This window comes from Bacillus rossius, chromosome 3 (assembly GCF_032445375.1).
Source record: "Bacillus rossius redtenbacheri isolate Brsri chromosome 3, Brsri_v3, whole genome shotgun sequence".
Taxonomy (NCBI): Eukaryota; Metazoa; Arthropoda; class Insecta; order Phasmatodea; family Bacillidae; genus Bacillus; species Bacillus rossius.
The window spans coordinates 94236700-94257413 of NC_086332.1; the positions used below are offsets into that span (position 1 = coordinate 94236700).

Consider the following 20714-nt stretch of genomic DNA (forward strand, 5'->3'; position numbering starts at 1 on the left):
CAGAAATGCAACTCTTTGAAGGTACAGTCATAAACAGTTCGCATGCATTAGACAGCACTCCATTGGCCAAGAGAATGCACAATTGCAGTGCAGTGACGTTTGAATGATCTGTGGAAAGCAGGCTACTAGTTGGGTGCAAACTTTCAGAGTTAGCTATACGTGGTAGCTAACTCAGTCTGGTGTATAGCACATTGGATGGTTGATTGTAGTATGTTTACAGGTTTGGCCGTGCTACAATTGCAGATTTAACGAACAGTATCGACATGACAGGCGATGTGTCAGACATGACCATATGCACATGGTGTACGGGAAGGCAAGAGGAAATGCAACAGAAGCAGTGCGCGAGTTTTATACCTCAAAGTTTACATTAGACTGATGGTTGCTACTTTGTATCGTTAATTTAAAACATCTGCTCCCAGCTCATCGCTTTCTTCCCGCAGAGCATTTTAACATTACAGCACCGCAAGTACACGTCCTCTCAGCCAGTAGAGTAATTTCTTATGCGTACAAAATCCAAATTTATGGATTTTTATTTATGCCTGTAACGTAACAGGATTGTGTTCCGCACATATATTCCTTAACAAAAAATACCTTTCGGCACAGCCTATTGGCTTAGGTACAGGATGGCCACCAAACCGGAAAAACGGTAAAAACTGTGAAAATGTCGGGAAAAACATGGAAATTATCTGAAATTTTACTTTTTCCTTGAGAAAAAATGTTGCGTGTGGAATTTGCTCAATGTTTATATTAGACATACATCTTAGCATCTGAAAATAATCCGGCAGCGAACCTGTAGAGTGTTATGTTGGCAGCGACTGGAGTGTTCCTGGACATGTCATGTTTCTCCTCTTTTCATAGACGCAATACATCACTCCTTTGGAAAGAGGGGGAAGGGAACCGCACTCTGGCGCGGCACGGCACGTACTTGTTCTAACTTTCTCTATTTAGTACAAGTCCTACACAGTACAGTGTCTACTAGTTATTCCTGTCGCTGTGAATCTGAGTTTGCATGTGCCACCAAGGATGCAAAAGACAGAAGCAGGGCGAGATGCGAGACATGCCATTAAGTTTCAAGATTGATTCGATGGGTAGGAAAGCAATTACAAGCCACACCAAATCCAAGTATCACAATAGTTATAAATAACCAAGCAAGAAACCTGCAAGTTACAGCATTTGTTTTACAGCTAATGCTTTCTGTAATAAAGATAATGTGTAGGTATACACTTTTATTTTTTTAATTTATACTATTAGATTCCAACTGGTTAGCTGTATGAGAAACTATTGCGGCAGCTCTGTGATAGCAATATCAATAAACTGTCAAATTAGTCTTTCTGACTTTAACGCCATCTCACATTTGATGCGTATATGGCAGCTGTGTGTTAAGAGCGAGCGGCCAAATAAGCCTTCAGTAATAAAGTACCTGTAAAATTGGAAATGCAGCGTTCACTCAAATTTATTAATATAGTACCTAAAAAAAAGTAGGTCTAACCATTGTAAAATGTAACATTCAAGATTATGTGATATGTTATTACTTAATAATGTAGAGTTAGTGGCTAACAGAAGCAGCTGTGTTATCCCATGACACAGATAAGGTTACTGTCAGGGTTTTTCTTTGTAAATATAGTTATGATTTGTTGACATTTTCACGGGAAGGTTCGCGTATTCAGCCTTTCCTACTTTATTACTGAAGAGGTAGTGGGGGTGGAATTGGGGGGGGGGGGGGGGGCATTTGCCCACTTGTCTCCACCATCAACATTGCTCGAGATATGGTCACACACGCTCATGAAACGCATAATCACACACAACTCTGCCTGACTTAGGGGTCGTCCATTAATCACGTGATGTTTTTTTAGCAAATTTTTAACCCCTCCTCCCCCCTAGTGATTTGTGGTGAGGTTTTAGACTACCCCCCCCCCCCCCCCCCCCCCCCCAATAAATCACGTGTATTTTTTCGGTACAAAATATTTTTAAAATTTTCAGAATATTATCTTTAAATATAGGTATAATCTAATTTAATTCTGGAAAATTAAGCACAGCATGTATATTCGGCGCCAAAATTACAGTCTTACTGGCGACTGGCAAGCCGAGCCGGGCGGGGATATTGTTGCCAGGCTACGGCGAGTCAAGGTCACGCGTCACTTTTCGGTTTAGTAGAAATCGCGTGAAAAAATAAATACACGTGATATCTCTCTACACCCCTCCTCCCCCCTTGTGATATTTCGTGATTTTTCCGAACCCCCCCCCCCCCCCCCCCCCCCACTTTCAAGCCTCACGTGATTAATGGACGATCCCTTATGTTTAGTTTTTCCCTCTAGTCGACAAGCGAAACCACCAGTCCCCCACCTAGCCACGCACCCTCTCCTCTCTCACTTAGCAGTTTTTGTGTGAACTGCGTGAAAATATACGGCCGTCTAAATAATTTCCGAAAAAAAAAAAACACAATTTAATTCGTTTCCAAAATATTTCCCGTGTTTGGATGTTTAGATAAATGATACTGTACTGTATATAATATTTTTTACTTTCCATTCGTGCTGATTAAGAATCATTTTCTGTGGTACAGAGCTTTGTTATTGTTAAGCACAAGGTAGCTGCGATTTTGAAGCAGTAATCTTTATAATTTCAGTGTTACTGTATTTTCAATAGCAGGAAAAAACTACCAATGTACACCCTCAATTATTATCACTCATGCTGTTTTATTAGCCAATTACATACTGACAGTGTACCTCGGTTATGAGTGCTTGTGCTTTCTATCATCATGTATTACAAAAAATATTTAAAAAAAAGTTATTTTTTATTCCTTATTGCAAAACCTGGAAAATCTTAACAAAAACCTGAGAAAACCTGGAATGTTGTATCTTGAATTGAGTGGCCACTTGGTAGGTAGATTTCAAAGTAGCTGAAAATGTTCTGGAAACTTCTATAAACTTCTGGAATATTATATATATATTCTACTATTACAAAATGATAGAGCATATTCCATTCAGCAAAAAAAAAAAATTTGAATGTTTTTATACACTCAATGCATCCAGCATTTAATAGCTTAGAATGAATCTCATATGCCTACTGAGGTAGGTAGTTAATGAATTTCTTGACCTTCAACCACTATTTTTCATCCCTTGCACATATTTGCTTTGGGAAATAGTAATATTAAGATAATTTTAAATAAATTCAAATGATTTTGATGGTAAAGAAGTTTTGAATTTTGTTTTACTTCAACCCCTGTTTTTACGGTAATAGTTTGTTTCATCAAAATTTTTTTCAACCAATGGTTTTAAATTATATTTAGAATTTTTACAATAAATTATAACGGAGTTTTGAATTTTGTTTTACTTCAAACCCTGTTTTTACGGTAATAGTTTGTTTCATCAAAAAATTTTTCAACCAATGGTTTTAAATTATATTTAGAATTTTTACGATAAATTCTAACTGATTTGAAAGTAGGTATACCTAATAAATAAGTTGATTTTTTTATTTCAACTCTTATTTCCACCCCTTGTAGTTGGTTGCATAAAAATTTACTTAAGAAAATGTTTAGAGAGTTAAAAATATTTCAGATCAGATTAAATATTGTACGTGGAACAGAAATATTATATATTTTTTAAGTTATACTTCTTTAGGTACATCATGAAAAAATAATGCGAGTAAAATTTTACTATGCGTGCGTACCATGAAATGAAATTTTCACAAAATGAAAAAAGACTACATACAAAAATTATATATGTGTTTTTAAATCTTTTACTTATTGATTGGTATTTAATAATGGTCCACACCATTATGTAAAATATTTATTTATTGTGAATATTAGTGATGGAAATTGTGTTTATAAACTTTTTGAAGTATATTATATAACTGAGGTTAGGTTACACTTCTGTAGGCACGTTATGAAAAAATGATAAGAATGAATGAACTTTTACCATACACGTGCAGCATGCAACATTATTAAGTACATTATTATTATTATTAAAAAATAATTAAATTTAATAAGTTTGAATAAATCATTCAGCATATTTATTTTCATTAAAAATTAAAAATCATATCTATTATATTACTAAATTAAATAATTAATTTCATACACATGTTCATATTTATATTGAATACAGATAATAATTTAATTTTTTAATTTGAATTTATGCCTTCCAACCATGTTTATAATATCACTCCAGTTCTTTTATTATTTTATATTTATTGATTGTTTGCCTGCAAAATTAATTTTAATTAATTTTTTATTGTACCAAGTAAGAATAACTTCTAACATGTGTACATAAGTACATGCACCCATTTTTTAAAATTCAATCCCTGTTATTATTAAACTCCTGTGCAGTAATGGTTTGTCTTGTTTAAAAAATTTTTTAGAACAAAGTTTTAGATAATTTGTAGATAATTTACAATTATATTTTATAGTTTACTACCTAATAACTTAAGGGAGTTATGAATTTTTGTGTTCTTAAACCCCTGTTTATTTCACCCTTAGCATTAATTGTTGGTTGTAACAAAAATTGTTTCAAACAAAAGTTTTAGGCAATATTTATAGGTTTACAAACAATTTGAATTTATTTTTAATAGTGTGCATACTAAGAGAGTTACACATTTTTTTGTTCTTCTATTTTAGTTTTTTTTCAACCTCTTGCAGTAATGGTTGGTTTTATAAAAAACTATTTCGTTCGACAGTTGTATATATTTTAAGGTTTTACATTAAATAAGAACAGATTTAATAGTGTACATGGTAAAGAAATTTCTTTTAAAATTCTACCCTTGTTTTTTTTTCAATTCCTTGCAGCAGGGGTTTGCCTTATCAAAAGTTTTTTCTGACAAAAGTTTTAAATAAAAATTATAAAATTTACATATTTACGAACAATTTGAATGGATTCGAAGGTGTGCTTATTAAGGCTTAACTGGCCTCTCTGGTGTTCTGTCCGACAATCATACTGCTCTATCCGTTCAATCTGCCAAGAAAGTTGACCCTCTGGATTCTTGAACTGTAACAGCCACTTAATTGTGGTATGGTCAGTGTGGGAAAAGATTCTCCCATGTAAATTAATATTTGTGGAAATGTTGCAGAAACTTCACTACAGCCAGGTTCTCTTCTTGCGACACAATATTGGCAGTCAGGCTTAGACAAAACTTTGCTGTAGTATGCTATTACTCGTTCATTTCCATTTTGAACCTGGGAAAGTACAGCACCTAACCCATCTCTGCTTGCATCTATGTCGAGTATGTAGGTACTCTCCATGTTGACATGGGTAGGCAAGAATGGGGCTAGTACACAAGGATTCCTGGAGGTGTTGAAAGACAGTTTCACGTGCTGAAGTCCATAGAAATTGTCGCTTGTCCTTGGTCAGCGATACAGTGGTTTTGTGACTGCTGAGAACCCAGGCAAAAAACACCTATTGTAGGCACCGAGTCCCAAGAAACTCTGTAACGAATCCATATCGATTCATTAGGTCCACTCCTAGAATTACTTCATCAGTGCTATCAGAAACAAGAAAGGCCTGTGATAATGTCCAGGTTCCAATCCTTACCTCCAAATCCAGCTCTCCATGCACAGGTGAAGTTTCTCTGGTAGCTATTTTGAGTCTGTATGTAATGAGTGTTCTCTTCAACTTTTCCCTGCTTACAATATCTGTAAAAACTGTAGATGCCAATGCCCCTGTGTTAACAGAAAGTAAACACTGTCTGCCATTGATCCATCTATTACCCAACAAACTGTCAGTCTCTACGAAGTAAGAATACACAGGGAAAACCCTAGGGGCTACCATTTCCTGTAGGACTGATATGCACTCCCTCACACCAGCTACTGCTTGTTTCCCTGTTGTTCTTCCTGCTTCTCTTCCTGCTACGATGTCTTCCTGCGTGTCGGGTAGTCCCACTGGATGTGTCCTAGTTCTTGGCAGACTAAGCACTGCGGGCGTCCTACTCTTCTGATCTGGGTACCTGGAGTGTCATTCATCTTATTCGTTAGTGGTGTTTCTGGCATTTGCTCCATTGCAGGGCTCCAGTACAGCTTTCCTTGTCCTGATGCCTGAATGCTGCCTCGATTTCCAAGGCATGGACCCATCCCAGCTCTTCTTGCGCCGGGCAAAACGAAGAGTTTGCTGGACTTATGCATCTCTGAGTCCTCCTATAAACACACTGGTGGCTAGTTGCTGATGGAATTCTGTTAGTGCTTCTGTGTAGGCAATGTGTATGATTCGTTCAGTGTCAGCTTCAAATTCCTGGATTGTTTCCAAGGGGTGCTGTTGACTTGTCTTCAGGGCTGTTCTGTTCACTGCCCACATGTTTGTCACCATTACTCACTCAAGAGCTTCTACGAGTACAGCATAGTCTTTCTGCTTCAGAACTGGTATGGTCTGAAGCAGCTTGAGCAAGGATCCTCGCAGAGACAGGACAAGTGCTGTAGCTTTTTCTTCTTCACCCCAGTCATTCACTTCAGCAACTACCCCGAAGTATCAACTGTAGACAGCGCACGACGATTGGCCATCAAAGGTGGGTGGCTTGAATTTTGGGTGGTCGTTTTCAGCGCCTTCCACCTTCACTTCCCCGGAAGAACTCCTCCGTTTCGTAGCAGCTGTAGCTTCCTTGATCATTTGTAAGCATTCTTCAGTTACAGTTGCTACTCGTTGTTTGGTGGCCTGCTCGAGTTGAGCTAGCTGTTGCACTAACATTTCCTCATGTTCAGCTAGCTGTTGCTCCTTTCTGGCAATTTGCTGTTTTTTTTGTGCAAAATGCTGCTCCAAACACTACAATAATACTGTGTTTATTACTACAATTTATCATTAAACTAGCAAAAATTACACTCAACATAAAATATATCACTTCCGACGTAAATATTACATACTTTGTGAATCCCATATATAATTTTATTAAAATTACTTAAATAAAATATAAGTCTTTTTCATTCGTTTTGTTGCCACTTTGACGCCATGCCCACTCGCGTGTCAGTAAAGAAGGGGAGAGTATCGAAAACTCCGAACTTACCCGAGCGTCTGTGTCGTCGTAACGATAGCATACTTAGAATACATTTTTCTTGCTCTCAATATTTTTTGTCGTTAGAAACCCTATCGAGTGAACTCGATGTCGAGATGACTTGATGGATGTAACGATATACTTAGAATAAGCCCCCTGGTTATTCACTTTCTCAATTTTGACATCAATTACAGAAATCTTTATTCCTTTACAGTTTTCACACAGCGTATCAAGGGACACGTATAAATTAGTTATATCTGCTTTTTGTGTTATAACTTGTCTGTAGTTTGCTTGCACGTTGCTCCCACACCATCTGGTTACTGGGTCATCACTCAAAAAGAGCAGATTTTCTACATTTTTTTTGAGGGCAATGATATGAGCACTGGCTGGTGATCTAAATTTAAAGAAATAGTGCAATGTTAAGTTGTCGAATCTTTGGTGTAAACAACCGCAGTGTGCATAGACATTTGTGCACGATAACCACCAAAATGATATGCTTGAATTTCCTGATTACATTTTGTTGTGAAATTTTCGGAGAAATCCATACATTTTACTGTGTCCTTTTCTGTCGGTGACTGCTTGAGAGATTTTATAGTTTTATATTGGTGAAAAATGTTCACTTGAGTTGGAACAAGATTAGTTTCCAGTTGTATAATCAAATTTCCTTATTTCATACTCGTTGTCTTTTTTAATCTTTGTGACAAAACTTTTTTTTTTTGTTTTTGGGTATATAATAATTTCCTTCATGTGAGTGTACTGTTTCACAAAGATGTTGTCACTGTTTTCAAATTCTGCATAGGGTTAAGTTTTTTTTGGAGCATCCATTGCATTTTCTCGATAAACATTTTTCTGAATAGAGATCACAACAGAGTATCAGTAATACTGATTGATAGTTCTGGAATCTAAAATTTTTTAATTTTTGAAAGCAGATAGTTCCAGATCAATAATTTCATGTACAACACCGGCACAGGTATCACGGTTTGTAAGTTTAGGGGGAACAACCCAAAATGGACGTAACTGATAAAATAATCCTCTTTCCAATGATGCATTTTGATGGGAAAGTACCAACATCATCCTCACAAACTTTAGAAGGCCTGTTTTGGCAGCTACTGTATGTGCCTTAAGTATGACCATCCACAAGTGATCAAGGCGCCCGTCTTCTCGAGAAAAAGACGAGAACAGTGCTTCAGAATCTTGCGAGGAACATACCAACTTATATTATCACTCAATGTTATCAGCTTCTTGTCCTGATAGCCACCTGTTTTGAAGACAAAATTCTAAATTGTACTTCATACACTGTTTCCTCACACTCGAATTTAAAACCACAGACGGACATAAGCAGGAAATTCCCTTGGTAAGTTTAAACTTCAGGGGACTTTTATCTTAAAGTTTTTTTACCATGACCTTTAGACAAGTCCTAACATCATTTTTCAGTAACAGGACAGACTTTTCTGGTACTTTCTCTTTGTTGATGGCAGGGTGTACTGCATAACCCAACTTGATATTGTTAGCAGTCAATAGATTTTCCTGGTTATCTACATCCAATCGAGATACATTGCGTTTCTCCCTAAAGCTCTTCAGTACCTCTGTTTTCACAAACTTTCCTGCCAAAGCTAATAAAATGTCTACCAGTAAATCATAGAGAAAAGGTGTCATGGGTGCTTCACTTTGGAACATTGTGAGAAACAATTCCAGCTCTGATGCCAAAGAGTGGATGAATGTCAATTTTACTTCTAGAAGATTATCTTCAAGAGCACTTTTCACTACATTGAAATAGCAGATGAAATAGAAACTTCACTAACAAATTTCTTTAGGTGGGGTAACATTTTCATGGCACGCTCAGCAACTGCAGTATTTTCTAACCATCTGATTGCACAAAATTTCTTGGGAAAAAGCTCTAATCCAGTTATTCTAATGTAATCTGCCCTCCTTGCAGGTAGAAATCACATCATTTCTTAGCTACGTATGCCAGCATACATATCAAACTTAAAAATCCTATCTTTTAATAACGTTCTTGAATATATTTCATTGTAAATACATATATCACCAGTACGGTAAAGTTGTATAGAACAATAATGTGCTTTATTTAGAGCATGGCTATCACTACAAAAACAGGAAATAGGCTACCAATAGCTTGGACTGCAAAGAAATGTTCGTAATATCGTGATGGAAACTTTTTTTAAGTAACTTATGTATAGTTTTTAAAAATTGAATAAAAATAATAACTAAATAATATAGAACTTCACATAATGTAAATTAATTTTTCTGTTTTCCATGCAAAGCGACCACATGAAACACATTTCCATATAGGCCTAAATGTTTGGTACCGTAAATTTTCGCCGCCGCACGCGTTAAAATGGTATTGGAATTCCCGTTCTTGAATTGTAAACAAATACAAAGTCTCATTCCACATTTTAAATTAATTTTTTTTTTAACTTTGTATTTTGTGAATCAATATATTTCATAGTTACCTATTATTAAATAATATTATTTTATATAATTACTTATTTCATAACTAAATTTTCCAGCCTCCATTAGTAAATTAATGTTCCACTGAGCAACTAACGGGTCCTCAACAATGAAAACAAGCTAAAAATACAAGTTAAAAGGAGAGGTTATGTTACGTTTATAAACTAAAATACCTATGCATTTGCATTGCATTCTTTTCTTAGAATGAGTTATTAGGGGTAATCTAGCAAAAGTATAAAAAATGTTTAACCAAAATATGTTTTTTTTTCCTGTATTGGTTTGGAATCCGTGAATCAGCAACAGTTGTATCGGCATATTGGCAAAATTTTGTGAATCGGTACAGCTGTACAATAAACACTGAGATGTGGTATGTCCCAAGAACACTGATGTTAAGTAAGCTAATTTGGTCTTCAGCCCAAAACCTAACACTGAGGTCCATTTGTTCTTTTTGAGAGACTTTGTTGAATGACTAGTCAAAACCAATTACAAAAAAAACTTGATGCTTGTATAGACTTCAGTAACTGATCCTCTACGTAAGGACCCAAACCATGACTTATCACATAGCCCACCTTATCTTTTTGAAGAGTAAGTTTCTTTGCAACCTTACTGTCAGAGAAAATTCTTGAAGCAAGAACTAACAAGTCTTCCGACAGATCTTGCTGATTTTGACGACACTACAACTTTGAGTATTAGAAGAACTTCTGTCGTTGTCACAGAATCAGTTTCCAGTCACAGAATCAGTTTCCAAAAAAGTTGAAATGAAACTCCTTTGAACATACTCAAACTTTTTTTCTGCAGATGTATGAAGCTCATTTGGTTGTCTGATGAAACTTATCTGAGATGGACCTGGCTGGACTGTTGGCTGGTTACTGTTAATATCTGGGTTTTTTGCCTCCTCAAGTGAAATTAAAAAAAAAAAAAAAGGATAATAATAATAATAATAATAATAATAATAATAATAATAAAAAATTAGAAATAGAGGTGTGGTGTCCATATCAATTATAACTTAACATACTTGATCCAAATAGTAAATTGGTAAATATCCTGTATAGCTACTTTTCAAGTACAGCCTAAAATATTCATTCTAGAAGCATAGTTTGAATAAAAATTCCTCTTGATGCTCTGAGGTGGGGCATAAAAAAAAGAAGGTAAAAGTTAAAAAATTTAGAGTATACTTTTTCAATTTGGGTTTCAAAACTTACATTATGCATATTAACCTAACCTCATCTAACTTCACCTAAACTAACTTAAACTTACCTAATCCAACTGAAATATTTTTGAATGCTTTGCCCAACCTTTTGAAAACATCAAGTGGAACAAAATTAATTCATCACAATTTCTGCACTGATTTTAGACCTACTTGAAATATGCACATCATTAGGCCTAACCAATTAAACTATTTATCATTAAATAATCACTCTCTTTCATTAACTTTCAAATTATACACATGCGCACATTTCGTTTCACCATTCCAGTTAATAAAATAAATATAATACCATTTGAATTTCCTTTGTTTCTGCTTAAAAATGAAGAAATATTTGGCCTACACAGCTTGTTCTTCAAATTTTGCTGGTGTTTTTTTGCCACTCATGTGGCTTTCAAAAGCAGTTACTTTCATGTTGCTCAATGAAAATGTTGATTTGCACACCTTGCACAACACACAATGTTTGACTTGTCTGGTGCTACCCATTGGGCGAAACGTGGATTTAAATTATGGTCTAGCCAAGATATTTGAAATTTTACTAAACTGGATGTCGGTTTATTTGGAGGCATTATTTGGACCTGTGATGGAGGATGTAACACAATATTAATTCGCTAAGTTTTCCATTACTAAATGCACGTGGAAACAATAGCCCACCTAATGAAAAAAAACCCCTTATAAACTCTTTTTAATTGTTTAAATAATACGGAAATTTCAGCTTTGTTTACTTCATATATCTGCAACTGTTTGAAAAACTTACGGATGAGTTTTCATTGACGTTTACGATGCCAGTGCTTAAAATTAAATGCACTTGTCGGTATATTCCCAGTGCGGGAAGCACATGCCGTAGCACGTCACGTCAGCAGGATAACAGACCAGCTTGAACCAGTTTGTATCACGTGATTTGACGCCACTTCCGAATCCGATGGTAAACAAAAGAAAATGGACGTGGGAACTGTTCGTTATTTGCCATTCAAAAATAAAAACGGGAGGGAATACATTTTATGCTACGTCAATGCGAATTGATCAATAACCAAAAGCAGTATTGCCAACTACAACATATCAAACATAAATTCCATGATTTTTAAAAAATATCCCTGATTTTTCCCTGATTATTCCCTGATTAAATTATTCCCTGATTTTTCCAGGTTTTCCAGGGTCGGTAGACACCCTGGGTTGTTTATGTTATTGTTCAGCAATTCTGGAGCTCTATTTTACTCATGAAACTCTTTGTCGGTTTTAGTTGGCGTATTTTGCGCAACTTAATTATTACAGAATTTCCTAACTTTTTGGTTCTTTCTATAATCTGATGCATACTTATTCCACTTTGGTTCTTTCTATAATCTGATGCATACTTCTTCCACTTTGGTTCTTTCTATAATCTGATGCATACTTCTTCCACTTTTTTTGAATTGTTCTTTGCTCACGAGGGGTCATATTTTTGACAGATTTTTGCTGTCCTTTCTTCTTTTTTTAAGGTACTTTAGTCTGTCTTTCTTTTTGTATTCAGCCAATAAAACTGGGTCACTTTTAATTTTCTCTAAACGTGCTTTTGCAACATTTGACTTCCCTATGGCTTTTTTCTCTTTGGACAATTTAGGCTTTCTTTTTGGTTCCATTTTGCTATGAAACAGATAAACATCATATTATGAGAATATATTTTACCACTAAGTCAACGTGGACGTGAACGTAAGTCCCTGACCACTCTGTCAGTCCCTAGTCACATTCATGGCAAGGGCTTGATGGTTCAGGGACTGATGATTTGGAGTAAAACTAAGGAATACACTGTTCAACAATTAATACTACAATATCTGACATCATCTAACAAACACGACTGACAAAGTACTATAAAAAATAATTAATTAAAAACAATTGCCTTTTATGTAGCAATAAAATTACTCACCTAGGGACGGATACAGTGACTGGAACAACATGTGCTTCACAACATCCGCCGCGGTTGCACTGATTTACAAAATGGCTGACACGAAGAGAGTGGCTTTTGCAGATATCTTCATGTCTTACTTTAAAATCATCTGGTTTACAATCACTCTATTGCAGGTTAAGCCGTATAATTTAAAATTCCCTAAATGGCTAGGACCTGATGCTTAGAGTCGTGGGCACTAATTTGACTTATGGAAAAGTAATATTTTTTTCACTTCATATTAAATTGATGTTATTAGGTTTATATATTTTAATTTCAAACAGCAGAAAAAAAATTAAAAGTTTATCAACTAAATAATTAATTAAATATTGATACCCAAATACAGTATTTAAACTTGCGGATATGGCAAGGGATCGAAATTTGGGGTCATTAGAAAAGTTTTCAGAAGTGCAATATATTATTATTTTTAACAAAGTAAGGCTAATAAAAGAAAACACATTTGGATCTATTACACACACACGCATGCGTGCATGCAAATGCACGCACAGACATAGACACACACACACACACATAGAGTTGGACGTGTGTGTGTGTGCCCATATTTCACTCTGCAGCCAAAACTACTCATCGCAGACGAATGGTGTTTGTGTGTGGTAGTAGTACCGAGTCTCCCATCGTGCACTATGGTGGTTGCGCGTCAATAGCTGTAAGGGTGTGGAAGATATGGAACGCACATGCTTCAGTTGATTTCTCATAAGAAAATGTGTATGAATAAAACTATTTGTGTATGCACCAGACAAAAAAATCTAATGTAGCATGTAAGAATGTATTTTAATAAAATTAAATAGTATATGTATGATATTTGTGTACCTATGCGTAGCATGTAAGATATGAACAAAAAAAGAAAAAATAAATAAATAAAATAACAAAGAAAAGTCTTTTAACATATGTCTTTAATACAAAAAAATGTTTTAGGTATAAATAATTAAATGTACAACCAAAAAAAAAATCAGAGAAGCGGGTACTTGCAGCTAGTTAATAATAAAATTTATTCAGTTTAATCAAATTAAAAGTGCTGCAGACATAGATTTGCACGATTTCATCATGGTTGCTACAGGACTAGAAAACCAGGAAAACCGGGAAATGTCAGGGAAATTAAAATGGTCAGGGAATTCCGGGAAATGTCAGGGAAAATTCTACGAAATCTGGAAATTTTAAAGTTGTGTATAATTCAAACAAAGCTTTGTTTTGATGCGATCGTACCGCTACCGAACGACTACGCTAAAAGGCTGCTGCTTAAGGCACACGGCAACTGCAACTTTTTTTTTACTTGGTATACGATTGTCCGTTGCTATAGGCTGTTACAACCACCCACCATAACTTCTGGCCAATCCAGGCACTCGTTTGTTCACTACCGAATCCAGGCCTTCATTTGTTCGTGTTTTGCTCCTTTTTAAGGGGCCCGCCTCGTCAGGGGTGTATGTGTGTTAGTGAGGCGGGATGATAAGCGCGACGCTCGCTGGTGCTTCTAGCGCGGTATAGCCTCTAAGCGCAAGTCTCTGAACTGGCGCGCATTCGTCTCGTCGTCACAGGATAACTGTGAAATTTGAGCGGTGACCGTAACATTATATGGCGGAGAAATGAAGATAAAGGTATTATGCAAGCCCCTTAAGTGCTTTCAAGAATCTGTACTGATTGTTTTATGCCTAAAAATTACTCTGAAAACACGCGTTTTAGGCATTTTAATGCTTCTAAAAATACAGTTTAAAAACTTAATCCGAAATTAAAAGTACTTTTCGGTCCTCAGCGAACTCTTAAATGCTATTCGTAAATAGGCCCCACTCGGATATCTTAAGTAGTTTTGAAATCGCGTTGTTTTTCCTGAAGCTCTGCACACCGTGTGTGTGCCCAGGTAGGCGGGCCCCTTAACTTGCCGTTGAGACTTTGTATTATGTTCCGTTCCATGCAGTGAACTACAGAACGGGCATGGTGTCGTTTATCTTTTGAAGGCTATTTTCACGTGGAATAAGATGAGTACAAAGCTTATTACGTGAATTTAAAGGCGTTGTTTCAGGTGAAGTTAGTTTTTGATGCGATCATAAGAAAATAAAGTTCATTTTGATTAAGAGGCAATACCAATTCTCATTTTGAAAACTACCAAGCTGATATGAAAACACGTGGCTTTTGTGTGCGGTTATGTTTTTGCATTTTTTTCTACCTATTTTTTTAAATTACTTTTTTTTTTCAACCGTAATAATCTGTGAGTTCTGTTGCGTGGCACTTACATTGTGTATAAAAAAATATGCATAACAGAACATGTTTTTCCCCAGAATCGTTAGTTAACATTGTAAGATTGTAAGAGTATTGCATGTTGTAATGCTGCTATTGTAATTCACTAAGTAGGCCCGTTATATTGCTAGGTGTGAATTTGTAATAGTTTTTGTATTTGTTTACTTATTTTTTTTAAGAATTCATAAACAATAATGTTTTAACCTAACCTGAAAATATTATGTACTTTTTTTTTAGCTTAGAGATGTCGAAACAAACTACTTTTAAGGAGAATTGGCTCAAGGAGCCACAGTTTCAGCATATCAAACCCTCTGCTTAAAACATAAATTCTGCATACTGCACTTTGTGCTACAAAAGTATTCAACTCAGCAATATGGGTCGAAGAGCTCTCACCAGCCATGTCGAAGGAAAAAAACACATTCGCAATTCTGCCGTCAAAATAACACAAAAAAAACTTATTTTACCTCATGTTGAAATTTTTATATTACATTTAATCATATGCGCGTTAATATTTATAGTATGTACTTCAAAAGAAAGTCAGGGAATGTTTCTCTTAAATTTCTGGAAAACAGGGAAAAGTCAGGGAATTCTAAGATTCTATTTCTGTAGCAACCATGTTCATGTATTCACCCATATGTGTATGTGTGTGTAGAAAAACCGGAATGCTTGTTTTGGCATTCTCGCCACCCATTATGTTTATGCCCTGGAATTTCTGAACTTTCTGTAAATACTAAAAAAAGTGTTAAAAGTTTCTGTTTATTACTATATCTATACTATTATAAAACTGTAACTGTGTGTTTGTTTGTTCGAGCATCACGAAAAAACTACTGAAGCGATTTTGATGAAACTTTTTGTGTTTTAAAGCTTACAATTAGTCTTAAAAAATTATTATTTTATTTCCCTATGATGATGGGAGCCGGAGATACAACAATAAAATCAAGTTTTTTTACACTTCTTGGCGAGACCCATCCACTTAGTGAAGCTTGCAGCAGCTAGTAAACTAACGGCACTAATAACAGTTTAGTTATAAATTTCCTCAATAGATGGCATTGCCTTGACCATTGGCCCTTGATTGCTTTCTTTTTGAGTGGTTATAATTGGTTAATGACTAATGATGTAAGAAATATACAATTTTAAATACTGTAAATAAATAAAAATAATAGAAATATGGGAGTTAATCTTTCAGTACTCACCAGTGATCTTGCAAAGATCTAATCTCAGTAACAAGCAGATTCATGTGTTCTCCTGTGGCAAATAAACTTGTAATTAAAAAATTGAACATTGAATTCTTTAAAATAAGGGTGATAAATATACGTAAAGCATTAATTTAAGGAAAATTTTTTTTTCACTTTTGCATTTTGCATGTTGCAGTTTGCACCTGAATCGAATAAATTTAGTTAAATAATAAAAATGATCTCCAAAGAAATCAAGCAGGAGGTAATAAACCAAAAGCCAATAATTTAGAACTGAAAAAGAATAACCTTCAAAAGAGGGTGAAAATTTAGTCAGCTTTGGTTTATAAAAAAATAATACAAACCATCATAATCATGTGGAAGGGTGAATATTTTTTGGAAATTGGATTTATTAGTACTAAGCATAACTATTAATCTACTTGCACATGCGATAAGAAAATTGATACCTGCATTATAAATTTCAAATTTGAATGCAATTGTTTCAAGAACTGTAATGAAGTCAAAAATGGGGAAGTTTAATTTTAATCATTCTGAGCAAAAAATCAAATTAAATGAAAGTGAAAATGTCAAATATGACAAACTATAAATTAAAGTTAAATATATGCGGGGTTCACAATTTTAAAATAGGCTATCTAATAAAATGAAAAAAAGAGATATATGTCATTTCATTAGGGTAATGCATCCCTGAACATGCTAAAACAAGAGTTATACAATCGGCATACTTAAACTATATTTAAAATTAATCAATATTAGTTTTTACATCAGTAAGAGGTGCTGCGGTTGAGTGGTTAGAACATTCACAAATCCCCCAATTCCAAGGCGACCAGGTTTCGATTCCCGGCGGAGTCGAACCGATATTTTCACAAGTGGGAAATGTGACGGACGATGCCATGGCCTGTGGTTTTTTTTGGGGGTACTCCTGTTTCCGCCATCAATTCATACCACATATCATCTCACATCACGCATTAGACATCATATAGACACTATGTGTCGATTCTCAAGGCACTAATTAGAGCATTACAAATTTCAACCTTAATAGTTTTTTTATGAATGAAATTTTAAGTATATATCTGATATTTAATGTGATTTTTTTTTTTTTTGTTAAAAGTAAGCAATATCCTGAAGTTGCCACTGGTGAAGTCACGGGTTATAAGCTTGTGTGTGTGTGTGTGTGTGTGTGTGTGTGTGTGTATGTATATATGTTTACACAGGGGCGTAACAACTAATTTTCGAAAGGGGGGGCAATATACCTTTTTATAAAGAATCATTGATACCCCCTATTGAAGTGGGGGGTCCGGGGGTCCTCCCCCGGGAAAATTTGTATTTCAAGGTGGAAAATGGTGCTATTTAAGCAGTTTTATTATCTAAAAATTGATTACACAGCAATTTCTTTGCCCTCACTTCAAGGTTTCAGAGGGGGGGCAAAATACCCTTGCCCCCCCCCCCCCCCCCCCCCTGTTGTTGCGCCCCTGTGTTTACACACACACACACACACAAAATTGTTGTACATACGATACTGTATCTCCTATTGAGAAATTTAATTAAAACAATACTGACATTATTCTCATCAAGTTTTACAGTGGCAATTTGAAGCAAGTAATGTGCAGTGGGACTGATGGAAGATCACTTGTGATGTGGGCAGGTGGGAGCGAGCTGCGTGGCACATCACCCCACGCAGAGCCACATAGTGTTCTGCGGCGGGGAGGACGGCTCCGTGACTGTGTGGGACCTGCGGCAGAACACCTTCCCCGTCAACGTGCTGAAGGCCCACGACGGCACAGGTCTGTATGTCCGTGGGAAGAGGTTAGCATATTAGCATAGAGCTGGGCGGGATAGTGAATTGGATTTCAGGGAAATTTCGGGCAGGAATGAAAAATATGAAAATACTTGAGTTCACAGTACAAAAAAAAAATTATTTTAGAAAGAAAATGATAGTATTATTTATATTATGTAAGCCGAAATCTAATAATGATAAAATAATGAATACAGACAAGTAATTTTCGTGGGTTATATTTTAGAAATGCTGGTTGAAGCGTTTCTTGTGTATGGTTTTTATGCTACTGTAATATTTTTGGGTTTAAACTTCTGAAAATTGCTTGCATTATTGACTGAGGTTTAAGTGCTTTGTTTTCTTTGAAAATAGTTTGTTAACAACATATAAGAACACTTGGACATGTATAGTCCCACAGCAAAATGGGTGTACAGGACAAAGTAATTTCCTGCCCGACTTTTCAGAATAGCTAAATTCTCGATTTTTTTCCCCAAAAAAAAAACTGGAATCCCGCCCAGCTCTGGTTTATAACCTTTCCCTGAAAATTTAGTGTTATAAATCTTTTAGCATGGAGCCTGCATTTGGATATTTTCCACCTATATGTCTTCTCCTTTTTTAAATTTCGGGTGAAGAATTTTGTAATTACAGTCATTAAAGCCCTTAAAAAGTCACGTATCTTAGAAAAAGATGTGAACATCCTCAAAAAAGGATGATTCTTTTGGTTGTATTATTTCAGTCACTCAAATATTTTCCACAAATTAAAAAAAAAAAAATCAATGAGCAGTAGGTTTAGATTTAGCATTGTTTGAATTCTTTAAGTTGAGATGTTTAAATTAATTGCTTTTTTTAATAAACAAATATAAAGCAGGCATACATTTTGAATACATAATCAAAGATTTTAAGATATGAGTACAAGACACTACTTTCATTTTTTCTACGTTTGAGCTAAATATCATATATCAATGCATATTATCAGGGTTGCTATGGTCAGGGAAAACCTGGAAAAGTCTGGGAATTCCACGTACCCTGAAAAAGTCATGGAAAAGTTAGATATATCTTAAATATTTTTGGAATTAATACATACTTATGAATCAACACACTTTTTTCCCATGCTGTTAAAATACAAATTTTTTAATTTGTTTAAGAAAACTTGTTTATTTTCTCTTGTAATTTTTATCTCTATCACGTCACAAACTCGACAGACAAGACTGCATTTAACAAACCACAACAGACCTTGTAGCGTGTCTTGTGATTTCAACTAATCAATAAGCACTGATCTTGGAATAGCATGTGACTGTGATGTATATTGAGACAGATAGTTTGATGATTTTGACTAGGTACCTAATTGATGCAAACAATAGAAGGAAAATATCTTGTAACTTCCAAGATTATAGGCTATAATCACAAATGGTTCAAGCATTGCAAGTAAAGAAACAAAAAAATTTAGAAGAGGCTCAGAAAGAAGCCCAACTATTAGAAGATTAACTATCTTCAATTGCCAAGCAACAGACTTAAAATTTTGTGGATGATGATTTTGTTAACCTACTTATCACAAGTTTTTATTTTTGGTGTATGGTGTCATATCAGCATTTGGAAATGCCAGAAATACTGTACATTCTATAAAAAAAAGTTGGTATTTTAAACTTGCAAAATAGCAAATTTACCATTATTTCTTTTAAATTTGTAAGCACTTTTTAAATTTAATCTTTTTATAATTGTGTGTTGTTCATTTGTGGGCCTACACAATATTAAAAAATTTTATTTGGTACATTTTGACATTTCATTTATTTGTTCTACATGAAGTATGTATATAATCAAACTACTCATTAAAAAGAGTTCTTAAGTTAACTAATGCTGAGAGATTTTTCTAAAAGGACATTTCTTATACAAATTATCCGATAGTCATGCTGCAAATATGCTGGAACTAAATTTCCATTTACGAACTTTATAAATAAAGCTACCAAATATGATTACAGTCATGTGTAATGGTCTCAAAAATTTTCCATATAAACTGAAAAACATGGAAAAGTCACAGAATTTCATATTCAAAAATTTGAAGCATCTCAGATTATCAATTGATGCAGTACTAGAAAAAAACATAGTATACATTAAATATTTTCTTTTTAAAAGCCTTTTTTCTGTGTTACAAATCTGGTGGGGTGCTGGCGTCCATTTCCAGTGTTTTGATATGTATAGAGCAGGATGAATGTTTTTCACTCAAACTTATTATGTTAGATATTTTATACTTCAATAAAACTGGGTTAACTTACTGGCTAATGAATATAGTGCTCTAATGTGATCTCAGAATAGTGGTATGGAATTTAAGCTTGTTGTATATTACAGAAATATTTTGTGGTTAAAAAAAATTGCTTTCTAGTCTTGTTGAGTCTATTACAATGAACTCTACTTTTGAATCAAGTCGAGTGGAATCCACCCACTTGACTCGGCATACGTTTTTGAGTCTCAGCCCAGCTCTAAAAATTTTTTTAACTCCGATCCACTAAAGAAGGTTTGTTACTGAGAATGGATTAGATACATACAATAATGTAGTTTGTATTTTTTAGTTTTAAAATTTAAACTGCTAAGTCTGTGAAAAGGAGGTAAACTTGGGTTTATAAAAACATAAATCATAACTCCTAACCCTGACAACACAAGATTAGGAAACTTAATTCCCAAACTACCCGAAGGAGAGATCCCACTTCAGGGGCAAAGCCAAGGGGGGGGGGGGGGTGTAGGGGTTCAACCCCCCCCCCCCCTCCATAGCATCAAATCTTTAATTAATTTCTTATTCATCACTCAAACAAATTTCATATTAAAATTAATAAAAAAATTTCCATTAGGTACAATATTTACATTTAAGAACCGAAAACTGCTATAATAGCACTATTTTACACCTTAAAATCCAAATTTTCCCGGGGGAGGACCCCTGGACCCCCCACTTTAATA

General features: G+C 34.9%; 1 protein-coding gene across 2 annotated transcripts in view; it reads left to right on the top strand.

Annotated features, from left to right (window-relative positions):
- Positions 1 to 20714, top strand: part of LOC134531037 (nucleoporin Nup43) — a 66394-nt gene that overhangs the window by 35751 nt on the left and 9929 nt on the right. For both annotated transcript variants that reach the window (XR_010074922.1, XM_063366529.1), the window contains exon 6: positions 17640 to 17778. Coding sequence is in view for 1 of the 2 variants with exons in the window: in XM_063366529.1 (XP_063222599.1) it covers positions 17640 to 17778 (139 nt within the window). In the remaining variant the exon portion in view is untranslated. The remainder of the gene's footprint in view (positions 1 to 17639; positions 17779 to 20714) is intronic.